The sequence below is a fragment of the Coregonus lavaretus genome, assembly GCF_964263955.1.
Source record: "Coregonus lavaretus genome assembly, chromosome: 9".
NCBI classification, from domain to species: domain Eukaryota; kingdom Metazoa; phylum Chordata; class Actinopteri; order Salmoniformes; family Salmonidae; genus Coregonus; species Coregonus lavaretus.
In genome coordinates this window covers 42,257,175-42,284,093 of record NC_139996.1, presented here as the reverse complement: position 1 = coordinate 42,284,093, position 26,919 = coordinate 42,257,175, and the positions used below count along the sequence as shown (strand labels likewise).

General features: G+C 44.9%; 1 protein-coding gene across 1 annotated transcript in view; it reads right to left on the bottom strand.

Moving 5' to 3' along the window:
- Positions 1 to 26,919, bottom strand: part of LOC311134624 (RNA-binding Raly-like protein) — a gene marked incomplete at both ends in the record, with an annotated part of 53,777 nt that overhangs the window by 6,702 nt on the left and 20,156 nt on the right. The window contains one exon of the mRNA XM_084168360.1: positions 12,017 to 12,067. Coding sequence (XP_084024486.1) covers positions 12,017 to 12,067 — 51 coding nt within the window. The remainder of the gene's footprint in view (positions 1 to 12,016; positions 12,068 to 26,919) is intronic.

Below are 26,919 nucleotides of genomic sequence, written 5' to 3'. Positions count from 1 at the left end.
CAGCCCTCAGGGAAGCACTGCATCATCATATGATCTGTTACCTGAGCCCGATGTGCTGGGTAAGAGGAGAGGCAGCTCCTATATACTGCACTGATGGGGGAACAAAACAAGAATAAATGGGTGTGTTTTAGGTTCAGGGGGTAAGAATTGGAGGCCGATAAGTTTTCTACACACACACACACCTCATTGATGGAAATACCCATAGAAACATGGTCCCTTATTTCAATACTTCTAGGGATACCATTATATCAGCCAGGTCATGTTCTCTATCTGTGAAATTGCTGAGTTTTCAGTGTACAGAAGTAAGAGCTGTGTCACCTTCAGTAATCCACAGAAAAAACCCTGTCAATGAGTCTTGCTACTGTAGCTGTGAATAAGCAAGGACACATCAAGGGCCATTTAAACGGTAAAATGGAGTAATGAGAAAAAAATAGCCCCAAGGTCCCCCAACTCTGACAGGTTTAAATTGTGTACCCTTGGTACTAGGCAGTTGCTGTTCTTTATTGATTTTATTTGTTCGTTTCAGTGGGCTCTGAAATGATTGACACCCTTTATATTGATGAGCAAAAATTACTGTTTGAAATAAATATTTCAAATACTGAGCTATATTGTCTGCAAAAAAAAGGGGGGGGGGGGGGGGGGGGGTTCATTTTATTATGTTATCCGACTACAATTGCTCAGAGAAATTGGGAAATTATATTATTTTATGCTAAGAGAATTGCTCAGAGAAAGAGATTTTGTTGAACAAGTAATTATTTTTTTCTCAAAAAGGTAGGGGTCAAAATGATTGACACCCCTGTTTTCAATACCTTCAAAAACCTCACCATGCAAGGACAACGGCACTGAGCCGTTTTCTAAAATGTTTTATGAGTTGGAGAACACATTCTCATTATGACGTAAGCACAGACTAAGAATAAGCACAGATTAAGAATATCAAGGATCTGGAAGGATTCTGTATGGAGTAATGGTCTAAGATCCCTCCCAATGTGTTCTCCAATCTCATAAAACATATATTTTTTAAAGGCTCATCAGTGCCATTATCCTCTGAAGGTGAGGTATTGAAATGTACTGAAAACAGGGGTGTCAATAATTTTGACCCCTAACTTTTTGAGAAAAGTATTACTTGTTAAACAAAGTATCTTTCTCTGAGCAATTGTTTCAGCATAAAACAATATAATTTCAAAGAAATTGGAGCAGTCAATATAGCTCAGTATTTTAATTATTTATTTTATACAGCCATTGTTTGTCATCTTTATCAAGGGTGTCAATAATTTTGGACCCACTGTATATACACAGTAGCCTACATAGATTTGGTTTAAATGTGACTAGAATTGCACTATAAAGTCGGAGACTTATTTCCATTGTGGTTCCTATTTTTGACATAGATGCATATACAGTTAAATAGATACAGACACATTACAGAGATACAGCAATTACAAATGGTTCTACTGTTCCCTCATTAGCCAGCTTTTGACATTATTTTTAAGACGTTATGGTCGTAATGGCTTTGAGTTGCTGTGGTAGTTTGTTCCAAGTTGAAGTAATACTACTCTTTTATCCACAGATAGCCTAGCTGCTTAAAATTCTCGACCCCCTGATAATTACAATTCTTGAAAGCTTGGTTTGGCTGGTCTGTAGATTCCCTTACTGAAAAACCATGATTTCACATGTGATATTTCCACGTTTTGCACATGTGAAATCATGTGAAACCATGTGTTTTTGGAACACTTCACATGTGATGATATTTCACATGTGGATTATAATTTTCACGTGAGATTTCACAGGTGATGCCCCGCAAACAAATATCAGTCATTGTGATACACACAGTGCTTTTAATGTACTGTAAATTACAATTCCCACGAACCGGATTAACCATATTGGTGCGATGCATAGGGTGATAGCCTTTCACACCGTAGACCTGGGTTCACTTCTCACTGTTCACTGAAATACAGTGTTTTCAAATTACATATTTGACACACTTTGACATGCATGACTACATTGTGTATGTTTATTTATACAGTAATTATTGTTCATCATGTCCTTATCTGCGATTTGAACTCACAACCTGGTTCACGGCATTCCGATATTCCTGCTAAGCCACCATATCTGTTACAGTAGGTTAACTTATAACTTGCCCGCTCGACCCCATCTGCTCCTTTCTGGAAATCTTCTCCCATTCCTCACTTCCCTCATCTACTCATTCCTGACCACTGGCTGCGACCTCTGTGACTTAAAAATGGCCAGAGTAGGGCTGTGGTGGATATGAAACGTTGTCAGCCGGTTATTGTCATGCAAAAGACTGCCGGTCTCATGGTAATGTACGTTAAATTAACATAAACACGTTTAGTATGTCCAGGCCTCCACACATACAAGCCACGGATGCGCGCTTTTGGAACATCTACAGTATACGTTTGCCCACTGACAAAGACATGATCAGTCTATAATTTTAATGGTAGGTTTATTTGAACAGTGAGAGACAGAATAATAACAACAAAATCCAGAAAAACGCATGTCAAAAATGTTATAAATTGATTTGCATTTTAATGAGGGAAATAAGTATTTGACCCCTGGTGGCAAAACCCTTATTGGCAATCACAGAGGTCATTAAGGTTTCGAGGCTGACGTTTGGCAACTCGAACCTTCAGCTCCCTCCACAGATTTTCTATGGGATTGAGGTCTGGAGACTGGCTAGGCCACTCCAGGACCTTAATGTGCTTCTTCTTGAGCCACTCCTTTGTTGACTTGGCCGTGTGTTTTGGGTCATTGTCATGCTGGAATAACCATTCACGACCCATTTTCAATGCCCTGGCTGAGGGAAGGCGGTTCTCCCCAAGATTTGACGGTACATGGCCCCGTCCATCGTCCCTTTGATGCGGTGAAGTTGTCTTGTCCCCTTAGCAGAAAAACACCCCCAAAGCATAATGTTTCCACCTCCATGTTTGACGGTGGGGATGGTGTTCTTGGGGTCATAGGCAGCATTCCTCCTCCTCCAAACACAGAGAGTTGAGTTGATGCCAAAGAGCTCGATTTTGGTCTCATCTGACCACAACACTTTCACCCAGTTCTCCTCTGAATCATTCAGATGTTCATTGGCAAACTTCAGACGGGCCTGTATATGTGCTTTCTTGAGCAGGAGGACCTTGCGGGCGCTGCAGGATTTCAGTCCTTCACGGCGTAGAATAAATAAAATAATGTCACAGGATTTATAAGCATATCTTGTCAGCTAAATGAGCAAGCCTACAGCCTATGGCATGGCGCATAGCCAGATAACATACAGTAGGCCAACTCATATTCTGTTCTTCTGAAGAACATTTTCTTCATATCATAATGTTTCTTTAGACCTGACTAAAATAAATAATGGATTTAATGTGATGGTGTATATTACATTGATTTATTAGACTTCTTAAAATGTACAGTGAAGGAAAAAAGTATTTGATCCCCTGCTGATTTTTTACGTTTGCACACTGACAAAGAAATTATCAGTCTATAATTTTAATGGTAGGTTTATTTGAACAGTGAGAGACAGAATAACAACAACAAAAAATCCAGAAAAACACATGTCAAAAATTTTATGAATAGATTTGCATTTTAATGAGGGAAATAAGTATTTGACCCCCTCTCAATCAGAAAGATTTCTGGCTCCCAGGTGTCTTTTATACAGGTAACGAGCTGAGATTTGGAGCACACTCTTAAAGGGAGTGCTCCTAATCTCAGCTTGTTACCTGTATAAAAGACACCTGTCCACAGAAGCAATCAATCAATCAGATTCCAAACTCTCCACCATGGCCAAGACCAAAGAGCTCTCCAAGGATGTCAGGGACAAGATTGTAGACCTATATAAGGCTGGAGTGGGCTACAAGACCATCGCCAAGCAGCTTGGTGAGAAGGTGACAACAGTTGGTGCGATTATTTGCAAATGGAAGAAACACAAAATAACTGTAAATCTCCCTCGGCCTGGGGCTCCATGCAAGATCTCACCTCGTGGAGTTGCAATGATCATGAGAATGGTGAGGAATCAGCCCAGAACTACACGGGAGGATCTTGTCAATGATCTCAAGGCAGCTGGGACCATAGTCACCAAGAAAACAATTGGTAACACACTACGCCGTGAAGGACTGAAATCCTGCAGCGCCCGCAAGGTCCCCCTGCTCAAGAAAGCACATATACAGGCCCGTCTGAAGTTTGCCAATGAACATCTGAATGATTCAGAGGAGAACTGGGTGAAAGTGTTGTGGTCAGATGAGACCAAAATTGAGCTGTTTGGCATCAACTCAACTCGCCGTGTTTGGAGGAGGAGGAATGCTGCCTATGACCCCAAGAACACCATCCCCACCGTCAAACATGGAGGTGGAAACATTATGCTTTGGGGGTGTTTTTCTGCTAAGGGGACAGGATAACTTCACCGCATCAAAGGGACGATGGACGGGGCCATGTACCGTCAAATCTTGGGTGAGAACCTCCTTCCCTCTGCCAGGGCATTGAAAATTGGTCGTGGATGGGTATTCCAGCATGACAATGACCCAAAACACACGGCCAAGGCAACAAAGTAGTGGCTCAAGAAGAAACACATTAAGGTCCTAGAGTGGGCTAGCCAGTCTCCAGAACTAAATCCCATAGAAAATCTGTGGAGGGAGCTGAAGGTTCGAGTTGCCAAACGTCAGCCTCGAAACCTTAATGACTTGGAGAAGATCTGCAAAGAGGAGTGGGACAAAATTCCTCCTGAGATGTGTGCAAACCTGGTGGCCAACTACAAGAAACGTCTGACCTCTGTGATTGCCAACAAGGGTTTTGCCACCAAGTACTAAGTCATGTTTTGCAGAGGGGTCAAATACTTATTTCCCTCATTAAAAGGCAAATCAATTTGCATTGATGTCAGTGGTTAGAGGGACAATAGAATCCTGAGTACCAGGTCATTAGGACCTGATGGTTGTTAGCAAGTTGGGAACTACCAAAGCATGTCCAGAGTGCATAAAAGGAGATTACCATGACTCAATGGTCACGTGGACTTTTACTGCAGTCATGACTCATGACTGCAGGTGTGGCGGTAATACGTCACCACAACAGCCCTAGGCCAGAGTCGCTCCCCTCCTCAAGAAACCAACACTCGACCTCTCTGTCATAAACACTACAGACCGGTACAGTGGGGGGAAAAAGTATTTAGTCAGCCACCAATTGTGCAAGTTCTCCCACTTAAAAAGATGAGAGAGGCCTGTAATATTCATCATAGGTACACGTCAACTATGACAGACAAAATGAGAAAAGAAAATCCAGAAAATCACATTGTAGGATTTTTAATGAATTTATTTGCAAATTATGGTGGAAAATAAGTATTTGGTCACCTACAAACAAGCAAGATTTCTGGCTCTCACAGACCTGTAACTTCTTCTTTAAGAGGCTCCTCTGTCCTCCACTCGTTACCTGTATTAATGGCACCTGTTTGAACTTGTTATCAGTATAAAAGACACCTGTCCACAACCTCAAACAGTCACACTCCAAACTCCACTATGGCCAAGAACAAAGAGCTGTCAAAGGACACCATAAACAAAATTGTAGACCTGCACCAGGCTGGGAAGACTGAATCTGCAATAGGTAAGCAGCTTGGTTTGAAGAAATCAACTGTGGGAGCAATTATTAGGAAATGGAAGACATACAAGACCACTGATAATCTCCCTCGATCTGGGGCTCCACGCAAGATCTCACCCCGTGGGGTCAAAATGATCACAAGAAGAAAAATCCCAGAACCACACGGGGGGACCTAGTGAATGACCTGCAGAGAGCTGGGACCAAAGTAACAAAGCCTACCATCAGTAACACACTACGCCGCCAGGGACTCAAATCCTGCAGTGCCAGACGTGTCCCCCTGCTTAAGCCAGTACATGTCCAGGCCCGTCTGAAGTTTGCTAGAGTGCATTTGGATGATCCAGAAGAGGATTGGGAGAATGCCATATGGTCAGATGAAACCAAAATATAACTTTTTGGTAAAAACTCAACTCGTCATGTTTGGAGGACAAAGAATGCTGAGTTGCATCCAAAGAACACCATACCTACTGTGAAGCATGGGGGTGGAAACATCATGCTTTGGGGCTGTTTTTCTGCAAAGGGACCAGGACGACTGATCCGTGTAAAGGAAAGAATTAATGGGGCCATGTATCGTGAGATTTTGAGTGAAAACCTCCTTCCATCAGCAAGGGCATTGAAGATGAAACGTGGCTGGGTCTTTCAGCATGACAATGATCCCAAACACATCGCCCGGGCAACGAAGGAGTGGCTTCATAAGAAGCATTTCAAGGTCCTGGAGTGGCCTAGCCAGTCTCCAGATCTCAACCCCATAGAAAATCTTTGGAGGGAGTTGAAAGTCCGTGTTGCCCAGCGACAGCCCCAAAACATCACTGCTCTAGAGGAGATCTGCATGGAGGAATGTGCCAAAATACCAGCAACAGTGTGTGAAAACCTTGTGAAGACTTACAGAAAACATTTGACCTGTGTCATTGCCAACAAAGGGTATATAACAAAGTATTGAGAAACTTTTGTTATTGACCAAATACTTATTTTCCACCATAATTTGCAAATAAATTCATTAAAATTCCTACAATGTGATTTTCTAGAAATGTTTTTCTCATTTTGTCTGTCATAGTTGACGTGTACCTTTGGTGAAAATTACAGGCCTCTCTCATCTTTTTAAGTGGGAGAACTTGCACAATTGGTGGCTGACTAAATACTTTTTTCCCCCACTGTATCCCTTCTTTCTTTTCTTTCCAAAACACTTAATCGTGCTGTCTCTGACCAACTCTCTTGCTATCTCACTCAGAGCAATCTTCTTGACCCTAACCAGACAGGCTTCAAGACAGGTCACTCAACCAAGACTACTCTCCTCCTCTGTGTCACGGAGGCTCTCCTCACTGCTAAAGCTGACTCTCTCTCCTGTTCTCATCCTCCTAGATCTAGCCGCTGCTTTTGACACCATGAACCATCAGCTCTTCCTCTCCACCCTCTCAGGGCTGGGCATCTCTGCACACTCTTGGATTGCATCCTACCTGGCAGGCCACTCCAACCAGGTGACGTGGAGAGGATCTGTGTCTGCACCACGTACTCTCACTACTGGTGTCCCCCAGGGCTCGGTTCTAGGCCCTCTCCTCTTCTCTCTATAAAACAAGTCACTCGGCTCTGTCATATCCTCACATGGTCTCGCCTGTCATTGTTATGCGGATGACACGCAACTACTTTTGTCTTTCCCTCCTTCTGACACCCAGGTGGTGACACGCATCTATGCGTGCCTGGCAGATATCTCAGCTTGGATGTCGGCCCACCACCTCAATCTCAACATCGACAAGACAGAGCTGCTTTTCCTCCCAGGGAAGGTCTGCCAGCTCCAAGGTCTGCCAGCTCCCATCTCCCCCCCCACCCTCCTCAGAGATCAGCATACAGTGGGGAAAAAAAGTATTTAGTCAGCCACCAATTGTGCAAGTTCTCCCACTTAAATAGATGAGAGAGGCCTGTAATTTTCATCATAGGTACACGTCAACTATGACAGACAAAATGAGAAAAAAAATCCAGAAAATCACATTGTAGGATTTTTAATGAATTTATTTGCAAATAATGGTGGAAAATAAGTATTTGGTCAATAACAAAAGTTTCTCAATACTTTGTTATATACCCTTTGTTGGCAATGACACAGGTCAAACGTTTTCTGTAAGTCTTCACAAGGTTTTCACACACTGTTGCTGGTATATTTGCCCATTCCTCCATGCAGATCTCCTCTAGAGCAGTGATGTTTTGGGGCTGTCGCTGGGCAACACGGACTTTCAACTCCCTCCAAAGATTTTCTATGGGATTGAGATCTGGAGACTGGCTAGGCCACTCCAGGACCTTGAAATGATTCTTACGAAGCCACTCCTATGTTGCCCGGGCGGTGTGTTTGGGATCATTGACATGCTGAAAGACCCAGCCACGTTTCATCTTCAATGCCCTTGCTGATGGAAGGAGGTTTTCACTCAAAATCTCACGATACATGGCCCCATTCATTCTTTCCTTTACACGGATCAGTCGTCCTGGTCCCTTTGCAGAAAAACAGCCCCAAAGCATGATGTTTCCACCCCCATGCTTCACAGTAGGTATGGTGTTCTTTGGATGCAACTCAGCATTCCTTGTCCTCCAAACACGACGAGTTGAGTTTTTACCAAAAAGTTCTATTTTGGTTTCATCTGACCATATGACATTCTCCCAATCCTCTTCTGGATCATCCAAATGCACTCTAGCAAACTTCAGACGGGCCTGGACATGTACTGGCTTAAGCAGGGGGACACGTCTGGCACTGCAGGATTTGAGTCCCTGGCGGCATAGTGTGTTACTGATGGTAGGCTTTGTTACTTTGGTCCCAGCTCTCTGCAGGTCATTCACTAGATCCCCCCGTGTGCTTCTGGGATTTTTGCTCACCGTTCTTGTGATCATTTTGACCCCATGGGGTGAGATCTTGCGTGGAGCCCCAGATCGAGGGAGATTATCAGTGGTCTTGTATGTCTTCCATTTCCTAATAATTGCTCCCACAGTTGATTTCTTCAAACCAAGCTGCTTACCTATTGCAGATTCAGTCTTCCCAGCCTGGTGCAGGTCTATTTTTTACAATTTTGTTTCTGGTGTCCTTTGACAGCTCTTTGGTCTTGGCCATAGTGGAGTTTGGAGTGTGACTGTTTGAGGTTGTGGACAGGTGTCTTTTATACTGATAACAAGTTCAAACAGGTGCCATTAATACAGGTAACGAGTGGAGGACAGAGGAGCCTCTTAAAGAGGAAGTTACAGGTCTGTGAGAGCCAGAAATCTTGCTAGTTTGTAGGTGACCAAATACTTATTTTCCACCATCATTTGCAAATAAATTCATTATAAATCCTACAATGTGATTTTCTGGATTTTTTTCTTCTCAATTTGTCTATCATAGTTGACGTGTACCTATGATGAAAATTACAGGCCTCTCTCATCTTTTTAAGTGGGAGAACTTACACATTTGGTGGCTGACTAAATACTTTTTTTCCCCACTGTACCTCCAGTCGAGTTCAAATGCCAGGTGGGGTCATACTTTAGCTGAACAGTAATAACACATGGAATTGCACATTTGAAAACGTGATCACGTGAATTGTTTTTAAAAAACACACGTTTTTACATGTAAAATGTCACATGTGATGTGTTCCAAAAATGCATGTTTCACATGTGCACTGACGGTTGGCACACGTGAAATTCATGTGGTTTTTCCATATGTGTTATTCGTGAACCATGATGTGCAAGCATAATCAAAGTGACACCGGATTAGCGCACTTGCCAGAGTCTTTTTCGGGTATCAATGTCTAGCCATTTTGAGGTCTGAGCTAGAAATAAAAAAAAATGGTTTATCTTTGTTAAATCCTTCAGGGCCATTGTCTCACCGGTCAGGTACCTATCCAATTCACCTACATACACAGATACAGTGGCTTGCGAAAGTATTCACACCCCTTGGCATTTTTCCTATTTTGTTGCCTTACAACCTGGAATTAAAATTGATTTTTGGGGGGTTTGTATCATTTGATTTACATGACATGCCTACCACTTTGAAGATGCACAATATTTTTTATTGTGAAACAAACAAGAAATAAGACAAAAGAATAGAACTTGAGCATGCATAACTATTTAAGTCATACCACAGATTCTCAATTGGATTGAGGTCTGGGCTTTGACTAGGCCATTCCAAGACATTTAAATGTTTCCCCTTCAACCACTCAAGTGTTGCTTTAGCAGTATGCTTAGGGTCATTGTCCTGCTGGAAGGTGAACCTCCGTCCCAGTCTCAAATCTCTGGAAGACTGAAACAGGTTTCCCTCAAGAATTTCCCTGTATTTAGCGCCATCTGTCATTCCTTAAATTCTGACCAGTTTCCCAGTCCCTGCCAATGAAAAACATCCCCACAGCATGATGCTGCCACCACCATGCTTCACTGTGGGGATGGTGTTCTCAGGGTGATGAGAGGTGTTGGGTTTGCGCCAGACATAGCATTTTCCTTGATGGCCAAAAAGCTAAATTTCTATCTAATTTCAATCTAACCAGAGTACCTTCTTCCATATGTTTGGGGAGTCTCCCACATCCCTTTTGGTGAACATCAAACGTGGTTGCTTATTTTTTTATTTAAGCAATGGCTTTTTTCTGACTAGTCTTCCGTAAAGCCCAGCTCTGTGGAGTGTACGGCTTTAAAGTGGTCCTATGGACAGATACTCCAATCTTCGCTGTGGAGCTTTGCAGCTCCTTCAGGGTTATCTTTGGTCTCTTTGTTGCCTCTCTGATTAATGCCCTCTTTGCCTGGTCTGTGAGTTTTGGTGGGCGGCCCTCTCTTGGCAGGTTTGTTGTGCTGCCATATTCTTCCCAATTTTTTATAATGGATTTAATGGTGCTCCGTAGGATGTTCAAAGTTTGGGATATTTCTTTATAACCCAACCCTGATCTGTACTTCTCCACAACTTTGTCCCTGACCTGTTTGGAGAGCTCCTTGGTCTTCATGGTGCCGCTTGCTTGGTGGTGCCCCTTGCTTAGTGGTGTTGCAGACTCTGGGGCCTTTCAGAACAGGTGTATACAGTTAAAGTCGGAAGTTTACATACACTTAGGTTGGAGTCATTAAAACTTGTTTTTCAACCACTCCACAAATGTCTTTTTAACAAACTATAGTTTTGGCAAGTCGGTTAGGACATCTACTTTGTGCATGTATAAGCACCATGGGACCACTCAGCCGTCATACTGCTCAGGAAGGAGACGCGTACTTTGGTGCGAAAAGTGCAAATCAATCCCAGAACAACAGCAAAGGACCTTGTGAAGATGCTTGAGGAAACAGGTACAAAAGTATCTATATCCACAGTAAAACGAGTCCTATATGGACATAACCTGAATGGCCGCTCAGCAAGGATTACAGGTTGTAATGCAACCAAATAGGAAAAACGCCAAGGGAGATGAATACTTTTGCAAGGCACTGTATTTGTGGACATGATATCTTATTTCATAAACCCCTATCTATGCTGTCCCTCCAAACAAAGCATCTGCAGCTCTTTGATATAGATAGACGCTTTCTCAGTGTCCCCAGTTCCCTGCTCGAACGCCCCCCTCCCCCTTCTCTTATCTCTCCTCTCTGCAGCTCCCTTCATCAGCACCAGCCACAGAGGGCCCACTCCTTGCAGCCAATCAAAGCCTGGCTAATTATGCTATTCAAGTGGAGCCTCAATGCTAAGAAGGGGCTCACGTTGAGACTCCCCTCAGAACACTACAGCATTTCCCTCCCTAAGGCGCTTCACCATAGTCACACTATTATCACTTGTGGAATAATATAAACAGACAGAGTTACTGAAGCAAAGCAAGTGTCTTTTGTGCTGTGTAGCTGTTTGGGTTGTACCAGGCTAGGGGATTTAAGAGGAGTTAACACTAGTATATTCTCTGGTATCATATCCAAGAGGCGTGACTTTCACAAGCAGCTCCTCCTCTTAGACGAATCAGGAGTCAGAGATAAGCCTGTCCATGAGACACATGCAATCAAAGAGGAAGAGAGGGAAGACTAGAGAATTGCATTCACTTTCAGAAGGGGCTTTGCAGCACAAGAGAACATACCCACTGGGCACAGACGTCAATTCAACTTCTAGTTTTGATTTACATTTGGTTGAATTGTCAACTAATGTGAATTCAACTTGAAATCAACAAACAATGTCACTATGTCATTGGATTTAGGTAAAAAAAAAAAGATTAAATGCCATTACTTTGATAACTTTTGCAAATCTAATCAGTTTTCCAAGTTGATTCAACGTCATCACATTGATTTTGGGGGTTGAAATGACGTGGAAACAACATTGATTCAACCAGTTTTTGCCCAGTGGGTATTTACATATAAAAGCTGAGTATGAGTTCTAAACAAGAACACTTGATCATAACAGAGCTTGTCCATTACTTGGCCATAAGTAAAGAACAATAATCTCTTACAATAAAGATCTGTAGGGGAGAGCAGGCACAGTATAGCTGTCTACCTGTTGTAGAGGTCATCTGGATAGCTGTCATACTCCAGGTCATAGTCAGATCTGAGAAGAGAGAGGGAAAGAGGAATAGGATAGTTGTCAAATGGAGGGAGAGAGGGATATGATGGGTGTTAGAAGGGGAAGGATAGAACACGGGTCAATGAAGATGGATAGGTGGCTTTGTCCATGGAGAAGACAGATTGATACAGACATTTACGGCTGATGTGATATGTTTTAACATCCTCATAATCTTGTCTTGACCTGTGGAATCCCTGTTACTCTGGGGACAAAGCCTCTCTTTCTCCTTCACACTCATCAGGAAAGTGAAGTGTGCTCCCCTCTTGGACCTTTCCTGTCCATTATCACAGTTTTGGTTGAATGGTTTTCAAAATTACAAGGGGCTGTAGCTGACTGGTCAAATAACAGGTTCTGTGTTCAACCAGGGAAGTCAACCAGAGAGGGAGTGGAAATGGTCATGCTTTGCAGTTTTGCTGTCAGGGGCCATTCTTCTATATCAGGCGAGACCACATTTCAGATATTAAATAAAATAATAGGGCTACAATTCCAGCAAATTTTTTATTACACTGGGAGAAGTGGACTATTGATACATTTAATGGTTTCAGGACTCCCCCTGTATCACAGATATGGGATAGACTGTAAACCCGCAACTATCAACTCCAGCCTTGACTCAGCCTTTGACTCTCTCTGTGAAGTGAACAATACACACTGCCCTCATGAAAGTACTACTGAACAGTAGAGGAAGGGGACAACCATCCTACTCTGTGAATTTCATTATTTTTTTTATAGTGAAACATGAAAAAAGTTGTAAATGTTTGATAAAACTATACTAAATATACAGAACAAAAATATAAACGCAACACGCGACAATTTCAAAGATTTATCGAGTTACAGTTCATATAAGGAAATCAGTCAATTGAACTCAATTCATTAGGCCCTAATCTATGGATTTCACATGACTGGGAATACAGATATGGAAATGTTGGTCACAGATAAAATAAAGTAGGGGTGTGGATCAGAAAACCAGTCAGTATCTGGTGTGACCGCCATTTGCCTCATGCAGCGTGACATATCTCCTTCGCATAGAGTTGATCAGGCTGTTGATTGTGGCCTGTGGAATGTTGTCCCACTCCTCTTCAATGGCTGTGCGAAGTTGCTGGATATTGGCGGGACCTGGAACATGTTGTCATACACGTCGATACAGAGCATCCCATGCTCAATGGGTGACATGTCTGGTGAGTATGCAGGCCATGTAAGAACTGGGACATTTTCAGTTTCCAGGAATTGTGTACAGTTCCTTGTGATATGGAGCCATGCACTATCATGCTGAAACATGAGGTGATGAAGGCGGATGAATGGCACGACAATGGGATCTCGTCACTGTATCTCTGTGCATTCAAATTGCCATCGATAAAATGCAATTGTCCGTAGCTTAAACCTGCCCATACCCAAGGGTGAAAGGCGGTACGGTCCGGTACGGCGTCCCGGCAAAATAAATAGTGGGGGTACATCATAGCGTTAAAACGTGAGACTATCACAATTAATACAACATGCCCAAAAAACTATAGGCAATTACACCATTATTGAACATTACCGCATGTCAGCCGCATAAAAAATTAGCGAATTGACTGGAAACCGGGTAGCATATGCTGCAAATTGCGTTGTGGTTTGAGGAGAACACTTACATTTTGTCAAGGCGGAGATGAGTGGAGATGAGTGGCCGAGACGCTCCCAGACAAGGCGGAGATGAGTGGCCGAGACCGAGGCACGCGTGGACAACAGTGGATGCATCAATTCAGGCTAGAAGTGTAGGCCTAATGACAATCGCAGAATGTCATTACAATACACATAGGTGTTGTGTAACTGATGTCTCTTTCCATTCATCAAATTGCGGGTGCACAATACACTCTTTGTTTTTACACTGCTGCTACTCGCTGTTTATTATCTATGCATAGTCACTTTACCCCAACCTACATGTACAAACTACATTTACATTTTACATTTTAGTCATTTAGCAGACGCTCTTATCCAGAGTGACTTACAGTTAGTGAGTGCATACATTTTTCATACTGGCCCCCCGTGGGAATCAACTACCTCGACTAACCTGTCCCCCACACATTGACTCGGTACCGGTACCCCCTGTATATAGCCTCGTTATTGTAATTTCATTGTGTTACTTTTTATTTTTTACTTTAGTTTATTTAGTAAATATTTTCTTAACTCTTTCTTGAACTGCATTGTTGGTTAAGGGCTTGTAAGTAAGCATTTCACTGTAAGGTCTACACATGTCGTATTCGGCGCATGGGACAAATACAATTTGATTTGATTTGATTTATTTCTGCCACATTAAAAGGTATGATGGTGTGTCTATAAGGCTAGGGGAAGCTTTCCCTAAAGTAAATTGATTTAAATTGCCAAAATTATGTAGCCTAATTAGCTGACTCCTGTATATACATAAATAAATAAAATAGTTCAAAATAGGCTACTGCACCAGAAAGCATGATTTGGCTACAGAGGATCATTAGCTTCTTTAAAAAAAAGCTGTGGATTGTTTTAAATCGCATAGCCTACAGTCGAAAGGGCCCGCAATTTGGGCAGCGTGCGCTGCAAATACCAAATAGATCAGTGGTCACCAACCGGTCAATCGCGATCGACTAGTCAATCTTCAAGGCATTCCTAGTCGATCAAACTTTTTTGTAGAAAAGCCAACGATAAAGGCTTGCGCTCCTTTTTTTTTTGTGTTGCGCTGTTGGCGGTAGGTGCACTTGATTCAGAAGCCCTGCACAAGTGCTTGAGGTGCTTCAAGTACTTGAATTTGTATGTAGTAAACAAATAGTGAAACGCGTACTATTGAGTAGAACTTGTAAGGTAGTGATGAATAGTACATATTTTTTTTTTCATGAGGTTGTAGCGATATACTGCCATCTATTGGCGACTAGAAAACATTGCATAATAGGACCTATTACAGATTGATGGTCCTAGAAAATAAATATTAGTGCTTAAAAAAGTACTTGAAAGTCCTTCAATTTGACTTGCCACTGTCTGTACGAACCCTGGGGTAGGCAAAGTGTAGGACTGTGGAAGACTGTGTCCCCTCTCTCTGGTCAGTCTCAGCGGAGGAAATGAAGGAAAGGGACTGCTCTCTCCCTCCCTCCACTAAGACTAATGGGAACAACTGGGAACTCGGAAATGTCTGACCTCCGACTTCAGTGCGTTCAAGACAACTGTGAACTCTGAAAAAAATTAGATCCGACTGGCGAAAATCTTTTTGAACGGTCATCCAACTCGGAAACTCTTTTTAGAGCTCCGACTTCCCGACCTGAAGTTCACTGATGTCATTATTTGACCTTGTTTTTTCTGAGTTCTCAGTTGTCTTGAAAGCACCATCACCATCAGATGCAGGTACCATCAGTCCAGTAAAATAAAAAAGCAAATTATTTCAATTTATGCTCAGCTGTGCCTCACAAGCGCTACACCAACTGATCTATTTTGTTAGAAATATTGAGTTTTGAAATATAATATGGTCTGAAAAAGGACAATATTGGAAGGCCAAGCATATAGCCAATATGCTGTGATAATGTATAAGGCTTACTGCACAAACCTCATTCCTACAGAACAGTTTTTATTAGGTTAATGTAAAAATGTTTATGTCATGTTTAAATAAAACAATTTGAGCGGTAGATCTTTGCTTGCTTTTTGACTGCGAAAGTGATGTTGACTCAGAAAAGGTTGGTGACCACTGAAATAGATGATTGTTGAGTTGCGACTGTCAGTGAAAAGCAGAGAGACCCAGCTAGGTATATCGCAATATTTAAAAATGGCTATTGCTACAAAGAGATGCTGCAAAAGACTCCAATCTGTCTTCTAGTTATCAAAATTCCATTCCATCCAAGGCCATGCCATAACCCCACTGCCACCATGGGGCACTCTGTTCACAACTTTGACATCTGCAAACCGCTCGCCCACACGACACCATACACATGGTCTGCGGTTGCAAGGCCGGTTGGACGTACTGCCAGATTTTCGAAAATGACATTGGAGGCGGCTAATGGTAGAGAAATTAACATTCAATTCTCTGGCAACAGCTCTGGTGGACATTCCTGCAGTCAGCATGCCGACTGCAGGCTCCCTCAAAACGTAACACATGTGGCATTGTGTTGTTTGACAAAACTGCACATTTCAGAGTGGCCTTTTATTGTCCCAAGTACAAGGTGCACCTGTGTAATGATCATGCTGTTTAATCAGCTTCTTGATATGCCACACCTGTCAAGGGGATGCATTATCTTGGCAAAGGAGAAATACACAGCAACAGGGATGTAAACAAATTAGTGCACAACATTTGAGAGAAATAAGCTTTTGGTGCATATGGTCAATTTCTGGGATCTTTTATTTCAGCTCATTACATTTACATTTACATTTTAGTCATTTAGCAGACGCTCTTATCCAGAGCGACTTAGAGTTAGTGAGTGCATACATCAAAACTATGAAATAACACATATGGAATTATGCAGCAACCCAAAAAAGTGTTAAACAAATCAAAATATACCTTATAGCTCATGAAACACGTATATTCACGTCACCAACTAACTGATTAAAATACACTATTTTGCAATGAAAGTCTATGGTGTAGCCGGAGGAGAGCTATTTTCCATCCTCCTCTGGGTATATTGACTTCAATACAAAACCTAGGAGGCTCATGGTTCTCACCCCCTTCCAAATACTTACAAAGTCATTATGACGACTTCTGGAGGACATCCTCCAACCTATCAGAGCTCTTGCAGCATGAACTGACATGTTGTCCAACCAATCAAAGGATCAGAGAACGATTAGTTACCGGAGTGTAACTCCAGTTCTATGAGTGGAGCGGAGCCCCATAGAGGAGCTCTGCTCCTAGTGGTTTACCCTCTGCCCTAAGGCAGCAACAGCCTGAAACAAAATTATGCACACACCTGCAGCCAATGGGAGCACAGGTGTCCCTATAAGAGGGGATGCCTCCCCTCAATCAGCCTCCCGAGATATTATCTTCAGCGAGACTAGAGAGGGTCGGCAGGGCCTTAAGTCCTATGGGGCTCCGCTCCACTCATAGAACTGGAGTTACACTCCGGTAACTAATCGTTCTATATCGTGGAGCTCCGCCCCATAGGGGAGCTCTGCTCCTAGTGGTTTAAGGCGGAGCGTAGCGCTCCAAAATGTACTCCCTGCCGAGCCTAACACTTCCCATTAAAAAATGAAAAGGTCAAGCCTAGCAATGGCTGCAACCAATTCCCGCAGTACTGCAACCAAGAACCCATACAGGCGTCACAATATACCGCGTCATCGGTTAAAGACCTGCCCCACCTAGTTCAATGGCAATGCCACTGACTAGTGGGCAGATCACCAGAATAGAAGCTATACTAATCTGTACTAGCAGATAGATGTGCCTCAATATCCTGTGAAAACACTACCGACCACTAATGGAATGACACCAAGTGTCACTCTACATTATGTACACGGTAGACCGCCTCACTCACTCAATGGAATCCCAGAGATTAGTGGGCAGGAACAAAACATAGGTCATACTAAACTGAACAATCAGATAGATGACCTCACATTCTGGCAAGTCAATACATGCCTCTACTGTACTGAACCTGTCAGTCAGGAGTCATGCCACAAGATATGCTTTCCTATCCAAAGCGGACCTGATAGAGACCTGTGTCCATCGTCCTGCTTTTTCTCTCTTTTTAGCTCAAGATTCCCCTTCAGCTATGCTGAGTACAAATCGAGCCAGAGAGATAGAAAGCTTATCTATCAAAAAACATGTTTTCCTAACCAAAGCGGACCTGATGGAAACCTGTGTCCACAATCCTGCTTTATCCTCTCTTCCTGGCTCAAAATCTCCTTTCAGCTTTGCTGAGTACAGACCGAGCCAAAGAGTTAGAAAACATATCTATCAAAAATACGTCTTCCTAACCAAAGCGAACCTGATGGACACCTACGTCCACAGTCCTGCTTTTTCTCTCTTTCTTGCTCAAGATCTCCCTTCCGCCACGCTGAGTACAGATCGAGCCAAAGAGTTAGAAGACATATCTAAGAGATAGAAACGGATAAATGGAGACGGTGTCGACCATGACGCTGCTCTACAAATATCCTCTACCCCTGTTCCTCTGAAAAGGGCAGTAGAAGCTGCTACTCCACGAGTGGAGTGAGCTCTGATACCCTGAGGCAATTGTCGCCCCGCTGCCTCGTAAGCTGTCTCAATGCCTTCACAAAGCCAATGAGACAATCGCTGTTTTGAAAGTGGTCTACCTAATGCAGCCGCACCGTGACACACAAACAGCTGAGGCGATGACCTAATCGCTGCTGTGCGCTCAACGTAACACGCCAAAGCGCGCACTGGGCACAGACAATGAAGCTTTTCCTCACTCCTCTCCCCATGAGGAGGGGGAGAAAAAGCCCACAACTCCACGGTCTGTGATCTATATGCACTGCTAATAACCTTCGGCACAAACGCCGGGTTAGGACGTAACACCGCTCTGCTCAGATCGCCATTAATGGCAAGGCAGTCGGGTCTCGTCGACAGAGCACACAAATCACTGACACGCTTAGCGGTAGTCAAAGCGAGCAACAGTGCCGTCTTGCATGTGCAGAAGTCCCAGCGGAACCACAGAGTGGGCTGACGACATGAGACCCAAAAGTGACATGATCGACAGCGCCGTCACTGTGCGATTCGGACGACACTTCCTCAGGGCTAGCAACAATGGTACCCTTCGAGGGTCCGAAATTCGAGCCCTCATCATTACAGTGTCTAGCTGTAGCCCCAGGTAGACAATCTGATGACTGGGCCAGGGCGCGCTCTTTTTCCAATTCACAGCGAACCCCAGACGTGTGAGATGAATCACCGTCTGTGTTGTGTGAGTGAACGCCAGCTCTGCTGACGGGGCGAGAACCAGCAGGTCGTCTAGGTAGGCTAATAGCCGTATCCCTTGACGACGCAACGGTTCCAATGCCGCCTCCACACATTTGGAAAACGTTCGAGGTGCCAGGGCGTACCCGAATGGCATCCTCGTGAACTCGTACGCCACCCCTTGAAAGGCGAACCGCAGAAACTTCCTGTGACGCGATTGTATTGGCACATGGAAGTACGCGTCCTTTAGGTCTATGCTTATACAAAAGTCTCCTTTCTGGACACATTCCAGTAGACGTTTTGTCGTCAGCATTCGGAAGGGCCGTTTGGTTATGCTCTCGTTGAGAATGCGTAAATCCAAAATCGGCCTCACTCCCCCCGTCTTTTTGGGCACTAGGAAATAAGGCGAATATAGCCCTTTGTTCCTTTGCTCCCGGGGAACTACTGTGACCGCCTCCTTCGCCAAAAGTTCCGTAATCTCTGACATCAGAGCGGCCACTTTGTCTGGCGTTTTCATCACCGTCTCCACCACTCCCCTGAACGGGGGTGGGGTCCGATGGAATTGGAGGGCATAACCCTTCTGCAACGTCTGTTCTAGCCAGCGTGAGAGGGTACAGCTTCGCTGCCACTGCCAGCAATGCAGAGAAAGCGGGCGCGCACGAAGCTGTGGTGCATCCAGTAGGAAGGACCTGTATTCCTCTATGGCCCTCGCCGCCGCTATTCCCCAACACTGGGTTGGTGGAATAGCCCAAGGCGGGCCCCCCTCGAAAGGGAGAGGAAACATCAGCACGTTCTGAGAGAATTGGAGGCCTTGATACGTCAGTTACGTCTGTAACCCTAGTATTCCGGCCCTCCGTGAACGTAGCACGGTTTTGAGCTGCACTGACTGAGGTATTAACCTGAGACAGCGCGCCCTCCCCGGATAGCAATTGCGTCATCATGTCATTGTCTGACTGAGACTGCTGCTTGCCATGAGATCCGTCCACTGCAGTACTCAACAGAGTCTGGAAAGTGTGGTCTCTAACTGGTACCACAAGGTGGCGCCACAATACCTATTTTTCACTGGTCTCATGAGGTTGCTCAACTGCACACTCTAGGTGTGGTGAGCTGTACTCAGAGCAGTGGGTATTGTTACGTTCTGAATTAACCGGGGGCGCCCATACATTGGTTACACCTGTAACTGTATTTCAGCCCTCCGTGAACGTCGCATGGGTCTGAACTGCGCTTGCTGAGGCGTTAGCCTGAAGCAAGGCGTCATTCCCAGCTAGCGGCTGCGTCTTCATGTCATACTTAGACTGAGACAGCTGCCTGCTATGTGAGACCTTTACTACAGAGCTCCTAGGAGTCTGTAGTAAAATATCTTTATTAGGTGAGCTAAGGCTACGCCTTGCTACCCTTTTCTCCTTCCTCTCCTGTGTGTGTTCAACTACGCACCCTCGGTGGGTTGAGCTACACTCAGGATGGTGGGAGAAATTCATAGGACGTGAAGTACTCTGCAATGTGTCATGGAAATAGGGCTCTTTTGTGACAATGTCAGTGGGAGCCAACTCTTTATTCACATAACAACAATAAACATTTCCCTCCATGCCCTGAACAATAGGGTGGGGGGGAACAGTGGGCTCTGTCGCGTCCAGCGCCGAGCCGTCATCCGTCCTCTCCCCCTCGTCCCGTCATTGACGCCGTCGTTTCTGGCTGACCTTCTGGTGTTGCCAGGACGGTTTTGTGACGACCTCTCTCGCCGGCGGAATCGTCGCCGCCACTGTCGTCGCTGGGGGGGCCGAGCCCGCTCGCCTGCTGTCGGTGGTAGGCGCCTGTCGCCTGGCCCATCGCCTCCCTGTAGTTCTACTGGGGGCGTTAGAGGTTGACGGGTTAGTTGAAGCCCGGCTAAACTTGCCTGCCAACGGCAGGTGTTTAGCCAGGTGCTTCCTCTCTTCGTCTAGCTTGCCGAAACGCTCCGTCGCCTCCTTAACGGCGACCCCAAAGAGGCCCTCGCTAGAGACGGGAGCGTTTAGCAGCGAGGCTCTGTCCGTCTCCTTCATGGCCGTCATTGACAGCCAGAGGTGACGTTCCATGACCACCGAGGTGGCCATGGACCGGCCTGCGCATATCGCTGACGCCTGTGTCAGATGAAGAATAGCGTCAGAAATCCTGGACGCCTCTTCAATCTCCTCGCTGGTCAACTCAGACCTACCCGTTGTTAGACGGGATAGGGAGGCCGCGAGGAGGGCAATGTTGTTAGCCGCTGACACAGCCTGGGCTCCCAGCGTAAAGGACTTCTCAGCCAGCTGTGCTGTGAGTCTGTCCTTTTGTGCTGGCAAGGTGGCTTTCTTGGAGGCCGCCCAGAGACTCGAACCCGGCACTAGATACGCCGCCATGGCGCTCTCGAGCCTAGGGATTCCCTTGGCAGCCCACTCACGTCCAGCCACTCTCGTGAATGGGGTGTACACTCTGGCCGGCGAACGCGCCGCCAGGGGTGTATCCCACGAGCCCTCGACATATTTTCAGAGAGAAGGCATAGCAGGAGCCATTGGCTCAGCTGCCTTTCTCGGTCTAGAGTAGGGGCCGCCCTCCATCATGTCAACCTCCACAGGGGGGGGAGCAGGGGGCAGCTCTATCTCAAGTCGATTCGCGGCTCTCTCAATGAGTTCGGGGAAGTCCGAACGCAGAGAGGCCGCTGCGAAGGACAGGGCTGCTGACATAACAGAGCCCGTGTCGTCATCGCACAAGGAGCCTTCAGACCTCACACTCCCCAAAGGGAAGGGGGTCTTGAAGGTTGGCGTCAGAGGGTCGGATTGTTCCATTGGAACATCCATCTCTGCGTCTCTCTCCTTGTCATCCCCTGAGTCAGCACTGTCCGACGACGCCTCTGAAGCAGAGGCGAGAAGAGACAGTACATCCTCTAGGGGGATATCCTCCCTAAAAAACGCCCAACGCTGCTTCCTCACCTTCATAGGAAGGAGGGCGCAGGAGGCGCAATTAGGGGGATTGCCGGTCCCTTCCTTGGCATGCTGCGGCCCCAAACACACGAAACAGAGGTCGTGGGGGTCCGCAGATGCCATGGAGGAACATCGGCACTGAGCCCTGAAAAGGGCTTTTGGGGGTGGAAAATCTCCTGGTGTGCTCATATTAGAAGACGTCGATGGCTGGCTCATCGACGGCGATTTCTTCCTGAGTCTTCTCTTCGTCTCTTCTTGGCTTCTTCAGTCTAGTCGTCCAGTCGCTGAAGATAATGGGAGGCTGATTGAGGGGAGGCATCCCCTCTTATAGGGACACCTGTGCTCCCATTGGCTGCAGGTGTGTGCATAATTTTGTTTCAGGCTGTTGCTGCCTTAGGGCAGAGGGTAAACCACTAGGAGCAGAGCTCCCCTATAGGGCGGAGCTCCACGATATAGAACTAATCTAGAACTGAAAGCATAAGCTACAGCTAGCTAGCACGGCAGTGCATAAAACTCTCTAGCCAACTCTCCTGCTATCTCTCTCAGAATGACCTTCTTGATCCAAACCAGTCAGGTTTCAAGACTGGTCATTCAACTAAGACTGCTCTTCTCTGTGTCACGGAGGCTCTCCGCACTGCTAAAGCTAACTCTCTCTCCTCTGCTCTTATCCTTCTAGACCTATCTGCTACCTTTGATACTGTGAACCATCAGATCCTCCTCTCCACCCTCTCCGAGTTGGGCATCTCCAGCGCTGTTCACTCTTGGATTGCGTCCTACCTGACAGGTCGCTCCTACCAGGTGGTGTGGCGAGAATCTGTCTCCGCACCACGTGCTCTCACCACTGGTGTCCCCCAGGGCTCAGTTCTAGGCCCTCTCCTATTCTCTCTACACACCAAGTCACTTGGCTCTGTCATATCCTCACATGGTCTCTCCTATCATTGCTACGCAGACAACACAATTCATTTTCTCCTTTCCCCCTTCTGATAACCAGATGGCGAATCGCATCTCTGCATGTCTGGCAGACATATCAGTGTGGATGTCGGATCACCACCTCAAGCTGAACCTCAGCAAGACGGAGCTGCTCTTCCTCCCGGGGAAGGACTGCCCGCTCCATGATCTCGCCATTACGGTTGACAACTCCATTGTGTCCTCCTCCCAGAATGCAAAGAACCTTGGCGTGACCCTGGACAACACCCTGTCGTTCTCCGCTAACATCAAAGCGGTGACCCGATCCTGCAGGTTCATGCTCTACAACATTCGCAGAGTACGACCCTACCTTACACAGAAAGCGGCACAGGTCCTAATCCAGGCACTTGTCATCTCCTGTCTGGATTACTGCAACTCGCTGTTGGCTGGGCTCCCTGCCTGTGCCATTAAACCCTTACAACTTATCCAGAACGCTGCAGCCCGTCTGGTGTTCAACCTTCCCAAGTTCTCTCATGTCACACCGCTCCTACGCACACTCCACTGGCTTCCAGTTGAAGCTTGCATCTATTACAAAACCATGGTGCTTACCTACGGAGCTGTGAGGGGAACGGCACCTCCTTACCTTCAGGCTCTGATCAGACCCTACACCCAAACGAGGGCACTACGTTCATCCACCTCTGGCCTGCTAGCCCCCCTACCTCTACGGAAGCACAGTTCCCGCTCAGCCCAGTCAAAGCTATTCGCTGCTCTGGCACCCCAATGGTGGAACAAGCCCCACGACGCCAGGACAGCGGAGTCACTGATCACCTTCCGGAGACACTTGAAACCCTACCTCTTTAAGGAATACCTGGAATAGTATAACAGTAATCCTTCTACCCCCAGGTTTACTAATGCTTTAGTTCTAGGTGCTATGTTTACTATGACATTAGCTAATATGGTGACATTGACAACGATGTAGTCTGTGTGTAGCAGTTAGCGGTTATGGTATGAAGGTTTGGCTTGGAAAGGCTTTTTTTCCTGGTCACAGACAGCGGTTGTGTTGCGCACTGAAGACCCCAAGCGAAGGGAAAAGGTAAGAGGAGGTGAGCACGTAGACGCAAGAAGGAATTATACAACAAGCAAAGTGATGTATGTGGCTGCTATGAAAGTGAACTGTGTGTGCGGGTGATCAGGAGTGTATTCATTCCGCCAATTCTGTTGAAAAAAAATCTTAAACGGAAGCAAACGGAATTAAATGGGGATAAATCTACCTGAATTTGTCTGATAGAATGTCTCGTTTGTAACTGATGATTACACCCTAGATCAGCTAGATGCAGGCAAGAGTGTGCAAGGTCACTGAATGTGTCACTGTTTGTCACCTTGATTAATCCAATTTGTCTCTCGACCTGTTATAAACTTTCATTCGTAGGCTGGGTTGTAGCAACCTCATGATGTATAGGGAAAATTTGAGTATCATGTAGTAGCCTAAACCTATCAATATTACATTGAGCTGGGTAAATGGAATATGAATGACAGTCATCCAATATGCTTTAACAGAAATAAGGCCAAGCTCATAATGTTTTTTGATGGTCTTCCCTAATCTTAAACGGCACCGACTGCCACTGCCACTGAATTACTACTCATCACTACTACACAAGATCTACACCAAACCTACTGGTTTTACTACTTTGTTGCTATTGAGATGTGTAGTAAACCAGTAGTGATTTATGTAGTAATTTAAGTAGTAATGAGTGATAAATTGGGACGTTTCACTACTTGTGAACACTACATATTCCCTACTCAAATCACTACATACTGTTTCCTTAATGACTATTGTGTAACTACTGAGCTTTTGGATATCTACTACTTAAAACCTACACATTCCTACATGTTCTCTATTCAATTACTACACAATGCCTACACATTACTGCTGTATGCCTACTCAATCCCTATTGAATTACTACTGCCATCTGTGTGTGTAGTGTCACTACTGATCACTACTGAATTGCCTCTGATCCTTTTAACCCATACATAAACCCTTTTGAATTACTAAATAATAAATAATAATATGCCATTTAGCAGATGCTTTTATCTAAAGCGACTTACAGTCATGCGTGCATACATTTTTGTGTATGGGTGGTCCCGGGGATCGAACCCACTACCCTGGCGTTATAAGCGCTGTGGTCTACCAGCTGAGCTACAGAGGACAACTACTATTGAAAACAGACACATTTACCACTGTTTGCCTATTCAGAATTCACCATTGACCTCTTATTTCACTACTATGTCACTACTAGACTAGTGCACATATTATTTCCTCAAGATTCTAACTGTAGTTATATCATCAAACAATAAATAATATTACCTTTTAGAAAATAAAGACAAGCACAACCGACAACCAAATATAAGCCATTATCAATCATTTGCTAACAGAGGTCACATAAGACAACACAGAAAAACATTTGATAAACAATTGTAATCTTTTTTTTTTTTTTTTTTAAGGGGGTAGATCAGCTTAATATTGCAGATAGATTGTAACTTCCATCAATGTAATTGTCTGCATCACTTCCAATCCCCCATGTTTTTATATATATATATACAGTGGGGAGAACAAGTATTTGATACACTGCCGATTTTGCAGGTTTTCCTACTTACAAAGCATGTAGAGGTCTGTAATTTTTATTATAGGTACACTTCAACTGTGAGAGACGGAATCTAAAACAAAAATCCAGAAAATCACATTGTATGATTTTTAAGTAATTAATTTGCATTTTATTGCATGACATAAGTATTTGATACATCAGAAAAGCAGAACTTAATATTTGGTACAGAAACCTTTGTTTGCAATTACAGAGATCATAAGTTTCCTGTAGGTCTTGACCAGGTTTGCACACACTGCAGCAGGGATTTTGGCCCACTCCTCCATACAGACCTTCTCCAGATCCTTCAGGTTTCGGGGCTGTCGCTGGGCAATACGGACTTTCAGCTCCCTCCAAAGATTTTCTATTGGGTTCAGGTCTGGAGACTGGCTAGGCCACTCCAGGACCTTGAGATGCTTCTTACGGAGCCACTCGTCACTTGTCATGCTGGAAGACCCAGGCACGAACCATCTTCAATGCTCTTACTGAGGGAAGGAGGTTTTTGGCCAAGATCTCGCAATACATGGCCACATCCATCCTCCCCTCAATACGGTGCAGTCGTCCTGTCCCCTTAGCAGAAAAACACCCCCAAAGCATAATGTTTCCACCTCCATGTTTGACGGTGGGGATGGTGTTCTTGGGGTCATAGGCAGCATTCCTCCTCCTCCAAACACGGCGAGTTGAGTTGATGCCAAAGAGCTCGATTTTGGTCTAAATGTAATGCTTTGGGGGTGTTTTTCTGCTAAGGGGACAGCACAACTTCACCGCATCAAAGGGACGATGGACGGGGCCATGTACTGTCAAATCATGGGTGAGAACCTCCTTCCCTCAGCCAGGGCATTGAAAATGGGTCGTGGATGGGTATTCCAGCATGACAATGACCCAAAACACACGGCCAAGGCAACAAAGGAGTGGCTCAAGAAGAAGCACATTAAGGTCCTGGAGTGGCCTAGCCAGTATCCAGACCTTAATCCTATAGAACATCTGTGGAGGGAGCTGAATGTTCGATTGCCAAACGTCAGGCTCAAAACCTTAATGACTTGGAGAAGATCTGCAAAGAGGAGTGGGACAAAATCCCTCCTGAGATGTGTGCAAACCTGGTGGCCAACTACAAGAAACGTCTGACCTCTGTGATTGCCAACAAGGGTTTTGCCACCAAGTACTAAGTCATGTTTTGCAGAGGGGTCAAATACTTATTTCCCTCATTAAAAGGCAAATCAATTTATAACATTTTTGACATGCATTTTTCTGGATTTTTGTTGTTGTTATTCTGTCTCTCACTGTTCAAATAAACCTACCATTAAAATTATAGACTGATCATTTCTTTGTCAGTTGGCAAACATACAAAATCAGCAGGGGATCAAATACTTTTTTCCCTCACTGTATATATACATACACATACACATGTGTATGTGTATACCAACAATGGCTTTATTATGTCGAGGGCCACCATGGCAAAAGGTCAAAAGTGGTAAGTAGAATGGGTAAGTATACTAATATGAACATACTTTACATTTGCATACAAACACACAT